Below are 14829 nucleotides of genomic sequence, written 5' to 3'. Positions count from 1 at the left end.
ACCAAAGACCTTTGTAATGAAAACTCTCTGGAATGTTGAAAATGATCACAGTGACAGTTTTTTCCCAACCGGAACTCTCACCTTACTCGCCATTAAGAGAAATGATAAGGAATGAAAATAGAAAAACTTATCTAAAACACCTGATTTTTAGAGAGAATGAGGAGATTCTCTCTCTAAGTTTAAAAGCCATTATGCCTTTTATTAATGGATAAACTGGAAAACAATTTTGCAAGATGAGAGAAATTGGGACGTCTTAGCCTAAAATGCTATTACATAATATCATTGGAAAGAAACTTTGAAGTAATAGGGGATATAGAAACAAACAGAGAAGCACAAGTTGAGTGTACATGTTTTTTAGGAGGAGGTTTCCCTTCAAATAGGTAGAGTCCACCACAGAGCTCAGCACTGCCAATCACCATCCTGGAGTCCAATGCCAGAAATTCACAAAGATTGGAATTAAATTTAGTGACATTTTTTTTTTGATAGAAATTGGATAGGCCTCGTTAAAAACCCCCTTCTTAACCTCCATGTTACAACAATAACATGAAGGGCATAGAAAGGAGGAAAAGAGTGCCTAAAAATTCATTAATACCAGAATAATACATATCCATCCTAAGAAGTTATGTTACAACATAAAACTTAAAAACCAAACACAACATAAATAACCAACTCAATAATTGTGCAACCTAGTCAATAATCTAATATTCATCCTATTCCTTCTTTAGCTAGTTTATCCGCTTCACAATTAGCAACTCTCAAAATATGCCTAACAATTACCCCTCTACTCTCCACTAATGCAGCAATGTCTTTCACCAAAGGCTGGAACATAGGAGTACATACACCCGGATTTTTAATCCATTTCAGTGCATTAAGGGAATCTGATTCCAAGATGACCCTTGGAAATGAAACCAAAGATTTCTCCTCAATATACATCAGCCCTCTTTTTATAGCCAATAGCTCTGAAAGAATAGGAGGACCCCCCCCAATCCTTTTGGAAAACGAACCCTGCTGCAACCCTTGAGCATCCCTTAACAATCCACCAATGCCTCCTTTATCCCACTCCTTAAACATCGCACCATCAACATTTAATTTAACGTAACCTAAGGGAAGAGCAGTCCAACACGAGGAAGAAATAGAAACCTTCTTCCTTCTTACCCCCAAATCAGCTATTTTAATATCACCCACTAGAGAATCAAAATTAATCTGCACATCATTGAATCTCGCGACAAACCATGATGCAATTCTAAAACGAACAAGGAAGAACAATAACGGGCCGTCCACCTTTCCTTTCCCAAAAATAATATCATTTCTACACTTCCAAACCGTCCAAAGCACCGTCCTAGGGATGAACTTCCAAATGGTGGATTTCGGGATTAAATCATTCCAAACGATTATGAAATCCAACAAAGTTTGAGGTGGCACAAAAGATACATTCCAAGATGACAAGAATCTATACCACAGGCTTCTAACAACCTCACAATGAACAAATAGGTGAGAAACTGACTCCACACACTTACCACACAAAGGACATAACGAGTCTTCAATCCCTGAAACTCCTCGCTTTATCAATTCCTCTCTAACTGCCACTCTCTGATGAGCAGCCTGCCAATTGGGTCGGGTCGGGTTCGGGTCCCATGCCCATCCCTAATTTCAACCCAAAACAGGTATGCGCAGTGGAAAACAGAGGCAAGTCGACTGAGACTGTTCACTAAAAATTTCGACGTAAAACACCATGTTCCGGAAATTGTTGATTTACAGAAGAAAAAAAAGGTCATTTTCCTTTGATCAACCATTTTTCCTTAAACCAAACACGGGAAAACGGGGAAAACAATTTCCGTAAATTATTTCCCCCCAAACAAACAGACCCTTAGAAGTTAGAGCATCTAATACCATGTAGAATTCCAGAAAGAGAGAATGCTTTTTTGTGTGTATTATTCATCAACTATATGGGTATATATACAAGTGTAGAAATCCTATAATAGGTAACAGAATATCCTATATTAATTTTTTTGTTTTTTTGATAAGAAGAGGAGGCCTCGTTAAAAACTCCCTTCATGATTAGCGGAACGCCTAGTGGAATTCCTTAATCAGCGGAAGGAGGAAAAGAGTGCCTCAAATATTATTGATGAAAGAGTATTATATATCCTATATTAATTAATAATTACAATAATTCAATCTTTTAGTTCCTAGGATTTACCCTACAAATCTGTAACACTTTTCAATCCATGAGGTGAGTTATCATCTGTGCAAATATGTATTTCACTATCGTATGTTCCGTACTCTATTTTGTTACTTTTTTTACCTTACTATCATTTGATTGCTTCAGTTTTTGACTTATTAATTTGAACAGGCATTTTCGCAACATATGGTGCTGTCAGTCCCGTTCTTGGAGCATCTGATCTCTGTCCTTAATCAGACTATTGTCTCTAAAAGTGATCCAGGAAAAGGAGAAAACCCTAGTCTTGTTTCTGAAACTCAGTTAGTAGATGAAATTCTGCAAGCTGCTATTTTTGCTCTCACTGCCTTCTTCAGGTATATTGATCAATTGTATTCATTGGATTTTTTCTTACTTTTATGGTCTCCTGAGTTTGATGTTGATTTGTCTTGATTGCAGAGGTGGTGGTAAAGTTGGAAAGAGGGCTGTTGAACAGAGATACTCTTCAGTTCTTGCTGCACTTATACTGCAATTTGGAAATTGTCACGGTCTAGCTAGCTCTGGTCAGCATGAACCACTACGGTGAGAGTCCTATATATTTATATGCATATTATTTTCGAAAAATATATCTGTTATCTATTGTTCTATTAAAAAATAAATCATTTACATTCTCTACTGCAGTGCACTTTTAAATGCATTTCAGGCCTTTTGTGAATGTGTTGGAGACCTTGAAATGGGAAAGGTAATAACTATTGAATAATAATAACTGGTAGTGCTTTAACAATGGAAAAGATATCCCATATTAGTATAAAGTTAAAGCAAAACTAAATATTGTCTTCAGATTTTGGCTAGAGATAGTGAGCAAAATGAAAAGGAAAAGTGGATTAATCTTATTGGAGATTTAGCTGGATGCATTTCTATGAAGAGACCAAAAGAGGTAATACGGGCCAGTTGATATTTTCTCTTTATGACACCTAATTGACAGATGCTGGTAGAATGCTGAAAGGTAAAAGATTTTCCAACTTTGTAACCAACTCTACAGGTTCAGAATATATGTAAGATTTTCACAAAATCATTGAACCTTCGAGAAAATTTTCAACGGGAAGCTGCAGCTGCTGCATTATCAGAGTTTGTTCACTACAGGTATAAACGTTTGGTCTACCTATGAAAGTTCTTGCTATTTTCTACTTGTACCATTTTACTTCTTATTGTTATTGCTATCAGAATGGTGTTTGGCATCGTTATTGTCATTACTTTTTCTTGATAAGAATTGTTTGTGCTAATTCCAATTATGCAGTAACGGGTTTAGCTCTATATTGGAGGAGATGGTGGAAGTGTTGTGCAGACATGTCTCAGATGAATCTCCAACAGTTAGATGCCTTTGCCTAAGAGGATTGGTGAAGGTATTGATAGGAACGCTCATTTAGATTTGAAGTTTGCTATAACCCGGGACGTACGCAGGATTTTATTTCAGGGGGTGCGAACTTAGGAAGTTATATTAGAAATTTAGGGGGTGCAAAATTACAAAATTCCAGGGGGTGCGAAATTAAATCATGAATAGAAAATATAAAGAAAATACCTAAACTATGTAGGAATTTGAAAATTCCTGGGGGTGTGACCGCATCCCCCTCGGTCTGTCCCTGGCTATAACCAATTGCAGTTGCACACATTGGCTTCTTTCATAATTTCTGCTGCAAGTTTAATGCTTGTATGGTTGCATTATTTCACTTCATTTAATGCATTTGAAAGTGTGGGTTTCTTTTTTTGGCTCCATGGCAGATACCATCTGTTCATATCTATCAGTATACAACTCAAGTACTGGGTGTAATATTAGCACTGCTTGATGATTTGGATGAATCAGTGCAATTAACTGCAGTTTCATGTCTACTGATGGTAATTAACTGCAGTTTCACACCTGATAATTTTTTAATCTTTCAATTTGCCTTTTATACTCCACTATAAATTTATTTGAATTTCTATATATATATATATATTTTGTAGATCTTATCAAAAAAATATAAATTTTGTAGATTCTTGAGACATCACCCAAAGATGCCGTTGAACCCATTTTACTTAATTTGTCCGTACGGCTTCGCAATCTACAGGTGCATTCCCTTGCTATTTACAATATTTTTTATGGCCGAGTTAATTAGACATTAGATTTTTGAATCACTTTACAATAGGCGACTGAATTTACCTTGCTTGGTTACATGTTAGTGAGAGATTAGGGTAATAGATATTAAAATGAACTGCCAATAACTCCCTTTTTAAATAAATTTGCTGTTCTGTATTATTCATTACAAATACAATTGTATGTTACTGTTATGATTTAACCTTGAACCAAACTAATGCAACAACCCTTCCATATTTGGTGTTTGTTGTATCTTTTCCCTTCTCATCTGTTCCAAGCTGGGAACCTTGCATGTTGGATGGCAAAGATGTTGATGTTAATATTTTATGTAAAATCTTTCATGGACCCTTAAATTTCTAGGGTTCAATCTGATGGGAAAGTTCATTAGCATAATGATTAATTCATGATTTCAAAGATTTGACATTGATGGAAAATGTAAACGGGATGGCGTTAATTCTTCTTTTAGATCAATACTCGAGAGTGCTTAAAGGTTATTAGGAGTTCATATTCCTGTTATTACAACATACAAATCTAGTTACTCTTGAATATAAGTAAACTCGCTCCAAACTAGACCTAACCAACACCATTCTAGTCCCCATAATCTTGGCCCTTTTGCTGTTGTAGGCAACTTATTAGGCCTCATAGCAGTAGAGCTGGCTCACAGATGTTGAATTTGTAGCTAAGCCCAGTCTGTCCTGGTCCAGAAATATATTAGATTATTTCTTCTAGCAAACTCTCTTCTAGCAAACTCTCTCCTCTTTTCCTATCAAAAAAAAAAAATAAAGAGGAATAGCAGAGAAAAACTACTTGGATGAGTTACAGCAGTAGTCCTACTAGGATTTACAACCTAAGAGTCCTGTTAGGTGTTTACTTTTTTATCTAAAAATAACCATCGTATCTTCTACTTAGATAAGTCTAAAATACAAGTTTAATACAAAGTAAAATACTAAATACAAAGCACACGACTATATCCTACAAGTATACCCACTGAGACAATTCTCTCGGGTTTAGGTCCATATAATAAGAATTGTTGTAATTTGACTGCTAAGGTTCTTACTATCGTAAGATATGATACCCTTGTCCTGGAATTTTTGTTTAGCTGATTATTGGTTATTCTTGGGATACTCGTTCTTGCATCAATCTTAGTTAATCTCCACTATTGTTAAAAGTTGCAATCAACGCTCGTGCATGCATAGCTATTCCAGTTGTTAATTTCCTCTTGGTATTAAGCTGCATCTGGTTATGGATGGCCAATGCTTTTCATCTTTTATACAGATGTCTATGAATGCAAAGATGCGGGCTGATGCATTTGCAGCATTTGGAGCACTTAGCAACTATGGAATTGGGGCACATAAAGATGCTTTTCTTGAGCAGGTAGTTGACTCTGTTTCATTTCAACTAAATAAATGTCCTATTTATTGATCTTCCTCTGCGAAATGTATTTTCAAACTTATTGAAAAGGTCATAAAATCACTTTTTTAGAAGAATGTCTTGAATCTTTCTTGATCTACTCTGTGTCTCACATTCATCAGAGATCATATAACTGTTCCAATGTCAGTGTAAGACCATGTCAAGTAACCTAGTCTCATCTGCCCAACCATCTGACTCAATAAATGCTTGTTATGCTTATTAGTACATGTCAAAAGGCTCCAGCCATATTATTGTAGAATGTAACCGAGTACTAGATTAGTTCTGACGTGTATTTTATGTTTATTTACTTGGGAGATAAGTTAGACATCCATTAAGTAGTTTAATAAGTAGAACTCCTAAGTAAACACTCTTCTTTTTAATCGGGCTATTTTCTGTAAGTTTTTTACGAATGAGAATTCAGAGATAGTAAAACACACTTCTTTTTCTCTAAATCTTTCTATTACATTTTCATGTTATACTTTTATTTCAATTTACCTACTTGACTACTTCGTTTGGTACATTGAACACGAGTAGAAAATGAAAGAGTTTTTGCATAATTTAACATCTCAGTCTAATCAAATGTTAATCACCATTTGCAGATTCATGCTACACTCCCACGCTTGATCCTGCACCTACATGATGATGACCTTGCTGTTAGACATGCCTGCCGTGTAAGTGATTATCTTCAATGCCCCTTTGTGCATTTAGTTTATTAATAATGCTTCTTTTAAATAATATTTTTCTTTTTATTTATTATTTAAATAGAACACACTCAAGCGGTTTGCACTTTTAATGGAGATAGAAGGGTTGCTGGCTTTATTCAACTCACATAGTATTAACTCCGACCATCGGTATTCAATAATGACTCATGAAACAACGTAACATACAACTGTCTTTCTTATTTCATTATTTTGAGAGATATCTTGCCTCCTTTCAGAAGTGATTACGAGGACTTTGTAAGAGATTTTACGAGGCAGTTTGTGCAGTATCTTCCCTCCAGAGTTGATACTTACATGGTATCAACCATACAGGTTTGCGCTTCACTTGATAGAACTACGTACTTATTATATAAAATATTAGTCACTGGATAATTCCTTGACTGGTACAGTGCAATTAAATTGTTCTTTAAAAGTCTTACAATCTAAATTTGAGCGTGTGAATTTTTCTCAACTATATTGTATACTTCAGTTGCTAGCTTACGTGCTTGCTTTTAGCCAAATGGCATAATCGTCGAAACTGGAATATACTTAGTTCTTGATAATGCAGGCTTTTGATGCACCATGGCCAATAATCCAAGCAAATGCTATTTATGTTTCCAGTAGCATACTCTCGCTTTCGGATGATCAGAACATTTTGGCTCTTTATTATGCACAGGTTACAATTCTGAAATATTCCTGCCAAAAAATTGTTACTATCATTACAGTTCTAGGAAACACATAATTGAAAAATGTTTACCATGATTTAGGTGTTCGGAATGCTGGTTGGCAAGATGAGTCGGTCAGCAGATGCGGTTGTTAGAGCTAGAAGCTCTTCAGCTTTCGGCTTATTACTTAAATCAACTAATTCAATTTCCTGGAGAGCAGCTCGACTTGATCGATCATAATTCTTAGTCTATGCACTTACCAGGATTGAGTCAGATCATTGTGTCCGTATGTACTTTGAGCCATGCCCATCTTAGATCGAAATAAACTAAGCAAGTTCGGTTATATACGGCTAGGTCAATGTTTAAGTGTTCCAAAGAGGTGTTCTGATTTGCTGATGTGTGGTGGGGTTTCCTGTGAAATGTAATTTAAGTTGGGTTCAGTCATTGTTTTAATGTTCTGAGTTCTGTAAAATTTTATGTAACATTAACAATCCTAGAATTTGCCTTTTGAGTTTGGGGGTTGTCAATACTCTAACAATGAGTTTTACAAGAGTTCTTATTTTTTATTTTTTTGGGGCAAAAAATATTGGAAAATATAAAAAATGTTTGATCTGGGTGGATGCGATTTGCAGGGCTAGAATATTTAGGGTTTTTTTGGTAACCAATTGTAACCTCGATTTGCTAATTACTTTAAAAGTTGTCACATCTCAAAACCGAGTTAATAGTCTTGGATAGTCGAATCGAGTTAGAATTAGAAGTTTTTCATAAAATTTGAAAAGTGCGAGCTTAAAATCTAGAAGGTAATAATTGGCCAGTCCTTGGATTATGAATTTCATAAAATGATTACAAAAAGGCCTTAAATTGTTGAAAAGGATCAAATTATAAAAAGGAGAAAATCACAATCATTAAAAGGTAGTTTTAAAATATATATATATTGAAATGCATGGTTTACCTGGGCAAGGAAACTCAACAGGCAGCCTCCTCCCAAACTTCATTAAATTTTCTTTTGCTTCTCCATTTCTTTCAAATCCTAACCACCCCAAGAAATCTAAATACAAAATTCGTTTATATTCATCAAGAAAATATAATAGCAGCTGAAATCTTCAAGATATACATCAAGAATAATAAATAAGTTCTCTTTTTTGGAGAAATATATTTTGATTTTATTTTATCTATTTCTAGTTAAAGTACATGATTTCTTCTATAAAAACAAACCCTTGATTGTTCTTTTATTTTCCCCCTATTTTAATAATGAATCTTGATTTGGGGTCCATGTAATTTATTGGCTTTTAATGATTTTTAGACCGATTTAAAGTTTTAAAATTTGTTTTAAATTTCATAAATTAGAATTTAAAACATTCACTACTTTTAATCTTTCGCAAACAAATCTTGAATTAGGTTTTCTAACCCTACAAACTTTTAAGGATTCTAATTCTTTTCATTTGATTAATTAAATCGTAATAATGTTTTAGATCTTCTTATCTTAAATTCAAAAGAATCAGCGCTTTTTTTTTCATCGAGGTTTTCCACAAAAAAAAAAATGAGAATTCAGAATTCGAGGCCAATAACAGAATTTGATCATATTGGTAGTTTTAGTTATTATATGATTTTGCTTGATTATGTTTGTAAAGTCGATGATTGTCTGAAATCATCATCGAGGAAAACGAAGAATAAATAAATCATCGAAGGCTAATCAAATCGATGAGTGCTCTAGGACTGTTGAACCATATGCACGAACCCGACGTTAAATGGGAGCTTAGGTTAATTTAATAATGTCTTAAGTTCTACGAGTAAGGATTGCTTCACTAGCTTGATGGTAGAGGATTTGTTATCAAGATAAAAGAATTGTCACTATTCTTTAAAGTTTCAGATTTGAAGAATACTGAATATTTATATTCAATATCAAAAGGTTAAAAATTAAGTATCTTTGAACAAATACTACATTCTACTTAAGATTAATAAAAAAAAATTATCAACACTCATCAAGAGACTTTATTAGGGAAAAGAAATATTGTTTTAACTAAATAAAATCTTACCTTCCTAAAAAAGTATTGATATGTATGGTATAATCAATTTTCTTCCTACTCATACTTCTCCTTAGCTCATTTACTGTTCGATCAAATGCTTAATACTATTTTTGAATTGAAAGGTTTAAACCTAGCCATGAACAAACTTTATATTGGCTTTGGCTTAATGTAATCGGTGAATTATTGGTCAAATGATGGTAACATGCAAAATCCAAGTAGCACAAAACATACCATACATACATTTTAAGACTTTTTTTGCTCGGGTAATAAAATTCCAAGGTTTGATCTGACCAAAAATGATTCAAATATGACATATGAGGACACTGGACGCCAGGTGAACTACTGTCCCATATTAGGTGGAGGGTGCATACCCTGTCCCTGCATCTGATGACCAGGAAAACCTTGTGCAGGGTTGGGTAGAGGTCTAGGAGTGAAATTTCCCATAGTCCCGCTACCCCCTGGAGGTGGTGGTGGGGCCATAGGATTGCCACCAGGAGGCATAGGCCTAGGACCATTTCCCATGGAAGGAGGTGGTGGCGGTAATGAGCCAGGAGGTGGAGGGCCTCTAGGAGGGTTCGGCAGCCCTTGAGGTGGAGGAGGTGGTGGTGCTGAAGCATGAGGTGGTGGCGGCAAAGGCCTCTGTGGAGCACCTGGAGCTGTAGTATCGTTGGCTGCAGGAGGAGGTGGAGGTTTATTCACCTCTAATGGCTTGGTTTTAAAGTATACTTGCAACTGCATTTTTATAATAGCCAAAAAACACAGTTAAGAGACTGTCTACAAAAATTTTGAAAACAAATTGATATATGCATGCAAAAATAGAAACTATTAACCCTGCCCAAGGGAGCTTTTAGTCGGTTAATTGAGCTTCATGGATAGTCCTCATTTAATGTCAACAGAGGCAAGTAGAGGATAGAGAGAGAAACATATGAAGCAGGAAAGCTTATGTTAAACAAACAAACAAACCGTGAACATCTTTGAGTCGGGATCCCAATGTGAGAAGAACTTAGGAGTGGATTTATCGATCTCAGTGCTAGGGACCTGTAAAGGTATATCAAATATATAAGCACAAATGTTAACAGAATGGTAAGTGCTATAATAATTCAAATGAATCAACAGAACGGAAAATGCTATCATTGAATTACCTTGAAAGCTATGATCTCATACGGTTCTGCAGCAAACAGGAGATACTGATATCTCCTATCAAATGGTTGCACTCTCTGCATCCATGAAAAATGAACATACACGGGCATATTAAAGTTTGCTTATGAGAAGAGCCCGTGATTGAATAGAGTTCTAAATTCTAGCTTTGGGACATTGTGAAGTTCAGGTTTTATTTCTTGTAATGGACATAAATTGCATATATAAAAGTGGAGCAGCATGAAAATCTGAACGATTTTAAGTGCAATTGTAAATTAGAGGAGGAATTGGGGTAAGCAATCAATATAAGCCTATGAAGTCAAAAGCGAAATGAAAATATAGTGCCAAACCTGCTCATAGGACGACATAACACGGTGCCTTGGCTTTGCATTGTCTTCTATTTCAGGATATTCAATCTACATGAAACACCAAACAATAATTTTCCATAAATAAATATAAGGAACAAAACAAATAATTTCATAATGCAATTTAATTGCTGTTGTTGCACCTGGAAGAGAAGAGATCTCTGCTTTGTCTCCGGATCATATTGCTTTGTCACACGATACCCCGGCCTACCAATTTTGACTACACAATAACAAATGAGCAAACTTTCATCATAAATTGAGAAACAAATAAAGAGATTCAACGAACAGATACGTTAATTGTCGTATGTCCAAACTATCAAGGTTTGCATTTTAAAATTTTTTGAATTTCAAACCTAGTGACTTTTATTTTCATTCTTCATCTCAGCTCATCTTTACCATCGCCGCCCACCGCCGTCTGCCGTCCGACATCCGCCGTCTGCAGTTCGCCGGCCGCCGGCCGCCGCCACACTCTGTCGTCCGTTCTCCGCCACTTTTCTTCAGGAAGAACGTCTCCTCACTCTGATTTCATTTTTTAGATTAGATTTTCGAGTAAGTCATTCATTCGGCGCAGATCTAATAGCCGTTCTTCTCTGATTTTAGCCGCCGGCCGTCGTCAGTTCACCGTCATACCTCGGGGCTCGTCGTACACTCGCGATCTAATCCTTTCTATCCTAGCGTTCAGACTTGTTGCCATTCCCCGTGAGTCTGCCTTTGACCGGTTCGACAAAGCAGAACAAGTCATGGTTCTGCCAAGCTGTTCTCCCGATATTTTTCATCTCTGAGGGTTTTGTTGAAGGTCAACTCGTAGTTCCTCCTTCACTCAGGACCAAGATCTGCCTGTCGGACTCTTTCCATCACTTCTGCCCTTCTATTCCTCACCGGTAGTCACTGTTTTCACGATCCAGATTAAGTCTGAGAGATTCGTTGAAGGAAGAATACGCTATTCCACCTTCTCTAAAGTTCAAGACCTTTCTATTCGACTCGCTTCATCCCTTCCACCCTCCTCTTCTTCGCCGACGAGTTACAGCATTTACCATCATTGGGCGCGCGACAGGGATTTTACGTCAGGTCACTGAGTTTTCCTCTAATGTCGGTTGCTGGAATCCAACCTTGTCATCAGCAGGGACCTCCGGTCCAAGTTCCCCTACCCTCTGCAGCCGCGCCTTCTCTGCAATCTCACCCTTCTCATCATGACGAGGTTCGTACGATATTCATTATGGGTCTGCCTGAAGATGTCAAAGAGAGAGAGCTGCAAAATCTACTGAGATGGCTTCCAGGTTTTGAAGCTTTGCAAGTGAGCTTCAAGGGATAAAAGCCTAAGGGTTTCGCTCTCTTCTCAAGTGCAGATTTTGTAGTTGCTGCCAAGGATGCACTTCATAAAATGGTTTTTGATGATAAGTTGAAGACCCTTTTGCACGTTGAGATGGCAAGGAAGAATCTTGTTGTTAAAAGAATAATAGTTACAGCTTCTGATGCTTTAGACAAGTATGGATGTGATCATGTTCCTCCTGTTCTGCCAATGCCAAATTCAGCTTATGTAGCATCTCCTAGTCTTCATGTGACTGGTAAAAATGGGTGTTGCGATGAAAAATCTGCAGCAGATGGTGTCCACGAGGGAACCAAGGAGTCCACCACAAAAGGGTACAATAATGACAAGTATGGCTGCTACACGATATTTGTTGAAAATTTACCCGAGAAGATTCATTGGAAGAGGCTTGGAGCTTTATTTTGCTCCCACGGTCATGTACTTGATGCTTTTATCCCAAATAAAAGAAACTCAAAAGGAGTTCGCTTTGGTTTTATTCGCTTCGCGTCAATCGAAGAAGCTAGGAGAGCGATCTCAAAAATGAATGGCTCTCATATCGACGGCAGAAAAATTGGTGTTTCTTTCGCTAAATTCAAACCTCGACATTCCTATTGGAGAAAGTCCTCGACAGGTGTTCTTCGCAAGTTCGGGACGGAGGATGTTTCGAAGAAGAATCATTTTAAAGTTGAAGGTGTTATAGATGAAGAAAAACTTTAGGTGTTGAGCAATTGTCTAGTGGGGTGGTGCAAGGACTTTGTCAAAATTGGTCATCTCGCCAGACAAATGCAAACGAAGGGCCTCACTGGCTTCACCTTAATGAGAGCTGCAGGTAATGCGATTTTAATGATTTTCGAATACAATGCTTCCTTGAGAAGTGTGAAGAACGATAAATCAAAGATTCTCGCAGAGTGGTTCTCCATAGACGAAGCTTGGTCAGAGAGTTTGGTAATGGAGTGTCGTCGAGTATGGTTAGTTTGTGAGGGTGTTCCTTTTCACACATGGAATTAGGATACTTTCAAGAACATTGATGATAATTGGGGTTTATTACTAGCTATCAACGAAAGTTGTCAGTCTCCATCATCCTTTGATCGGGCAAAAATTCAAGTCCTTACAAAGGCTGATGCGAGAATTGATGCGATGGTGGAATTGAAGGTTGGTGACAACTTCTTCAAGGTCATAGTGCATGAGATAGAGCCTTCATTCAAACCAAACTCTTGGGCTCCTAAAGAAGACGAGTCTCATTAGATCTTGTCTCTTCAATTGTGGTTGTTTTAGTCTATATGGTTGTAGGTGTTGCTTTTAATTTGTATTATGTTCTGTTGCGCTGTTTTATTCCTACTGTTGGTGGTGTAATTAGAAGTAAGGTGTTTAGACTGTGGCTTTGGATGAGGTTATATGAGGTTAAGGTGTTTGTTGTAATGGTGTACAACACCATGAGAGGATATTCCGTGGTGTCTTTTGTATCGGGTATTTTATCAATAAAATTTGAGGTACTCTTTTATTCCTTCCAATGTTCGTTAACATACATTTAGTATGTGAACGAATACGAAGGGAGTTTTTAATGAGACCTCCAACTTCTATAAAAAAAAATTGTCGTATGTTCCCTCAGAAATCAAACCATACATCCAATACAACTAGACACGGTTCCAAACATTAAATAAAACAAAATGTAATTGTTAGGTGAATCAAAACATGGTTTAAACTTCAATTTCATTATAAAAAAACATTTTCAGGGCCTTAAATAAGCGATTTAATCCTTTTCTGCATAATCATTTCATATTAGCCTAAAAAAGCAACCCTTCAACTGCTACTAGTACACACTACACATCATTAGAATCTTAATGCAAAAAATTAAGTTGTCCATGACACTAAGTTTCTATTAAAAATTTACTAAAACTAACAAAAAGAAACTGCATAAAGGAACAAGGGGATATAGAAAGATACGTGCCTGTTTTACGAACAGAAACTTTACGCTTGTGAGGTTGAGGCTGAGCCGGAGCGTCCTTAGCCTCACGCGCCGCTCTCTTAGCTAAATTGGTCTGGTGCCGTTTTCCTTGCGTATGTGCCAAGTAGTTCCCTTCATTGTTGTGTAGCGTCAAACAAAGCTTACACTCGTAACTACCCAAAAGAATAAAGCCCTTTTACTCCCAAAAAGAATCGAACTTGTAAGGAGAAAAGAGGGAAATTTTGATATTTAATTTATTACCTTCCTAGGTGATTGCGCATGAAATAGGGATCTTTGGCGAGATCGATGGTTTCAAGAGCGAGTCGACGGAGCCGCTCACGGCGGTCCATGGCTTCCGTTTGGGCGGAGGCGGCACCTCCAGAACCGGGTTTGGAGCCCCATTCTCTATCCATGGTTCTAGGTATTCTTCCTTTGCCTTTCTCTTCTTCGTTAGGGTTTTAAATCGGGGGGGTTGCACACTGAACTATTGATCTAAAAATGGCGATTTGACGTTCCAGGCTGTGACTGGTATTATTGGGCCAACAATATAAGTGGGCTATTTTAGATCTTAGTTTTCATATTGATATTATTGGACTGATGTTTAATCCATCGAATTAATCGAGTTTATGTTTAGATTTAAATGATTTATACTATTTTATGAAGATAACAATTATTTACCTTTGTAATCATAACAATTGAATTAGAAAACGAAAGGAATTAAACTTTGAAAAAGAAATACAAATTATGCATGAAAACTTGAGTTACAAACCACAAAGAGAACATCAAAGAATATTATCACAAAGGAGTTTATATATCTGCATAATGCATTAGATTTCGTCGTCTTTCTTTTAGTTTGTAGGAACAAAGCATAAAATAACTCTCCGCCCCACACTGCTCATTTCTATGGAGCCATGGCGGGCATGTTTGAGCAGCAAACCATAGAAAATGATTCCTAAAAATTTCCCAACTATATTGGCATTGACACTGCTG

General features: G+C 36.7%; 2 protein-coding genes across 2 annotated transcripts in view; one reads left to right on the top strand and one right to left on the bottom strand.

Moving 5' to 3' along the window:
* Nucleotides 1–7679, top strand: part of LOC120146537 (protein SHOOT GRAVITROPISM 6-like) — a 41059-nt gene extending 33380 nt beyond the window's left edge. Inside the window, 14 exon segments of the mRNA XM_039160066.1 lie at nt 2351–2532; nt 2615–2737; nt 2837–2897; nt 2997–3092; nt 3198–3298; nt 3453–3558; nt 3935–4048; nt 4186–4260; nt 5562–5660; nt 6296–6367; nt 6462–6547; nt 6634–6727; nt 6963–7070; nt 7162–7679. Of these exon segments, the coding sequence (XP_039015997.1) occupies nt 2351–2532; nt 2615–2737; nt 2837–2897; nt 2997–3092; nt 3198–3298; nt 3453–3558; nt 3935–4048; nt 4186–4260; nt 5562–5660; nt 6296–6367; nt 6462–6547; nt 6634–6727; nt 6963–7070; nt 7162–7299 (1455 nt within the window). The 3' untranslated portion in view covers nt 7300–7679.
* A 1605-nt stretch (nt 7680–9284) lies between these two features.
* Nucleotides 9285–14322, bottom strand: LOC120146514 (splicing factor 3A subunit 2-like). The gene is made up of 7 exons (XM_039160045.1): nt 14101–14322; nt 13843–14012; nt 10732–10808; nt 10574–10639; nt 10229–10303; nt 10050–10124; nt 9285–9818 (listed from the first exon to the last, which is right to left on the bottom strand). Exons 1-7 carry the CDS (start codon nt 14250–14252, stop codon nt 9426–9428), a joined length of 1008 nt encoding a protein of 335 aa, XP_039015976.1. The 5' UTR covers nt 14253–14322; the 3' UTR covers nt 9285–9425.
* Between the last annotated feature and the right edge of the window lie 507 nt (nt 14323–14829).

This window comes from Hibiscus syriacus, unplaced genomic scaffold (assembly GCF_006381635.1).
Source record: "Hibiscus syriacus cultivar Baekdansim isolate YM2019G1 unplaced genomic scaffold, ASM638163v2 tig00110929_pilon, whole genome shotgun sequence".
NCBI classification, from domain to species: domain Eukaryota; kingdom Viridiplantae; phylum Streptophyta; class Magnoliopsida; order Malvales; family Malvaceae; genus Hibiscus; species Hibiscus syriacus.
This window is presented reverse-complemented; position numbering and strand designations above follow the sequence as displayed.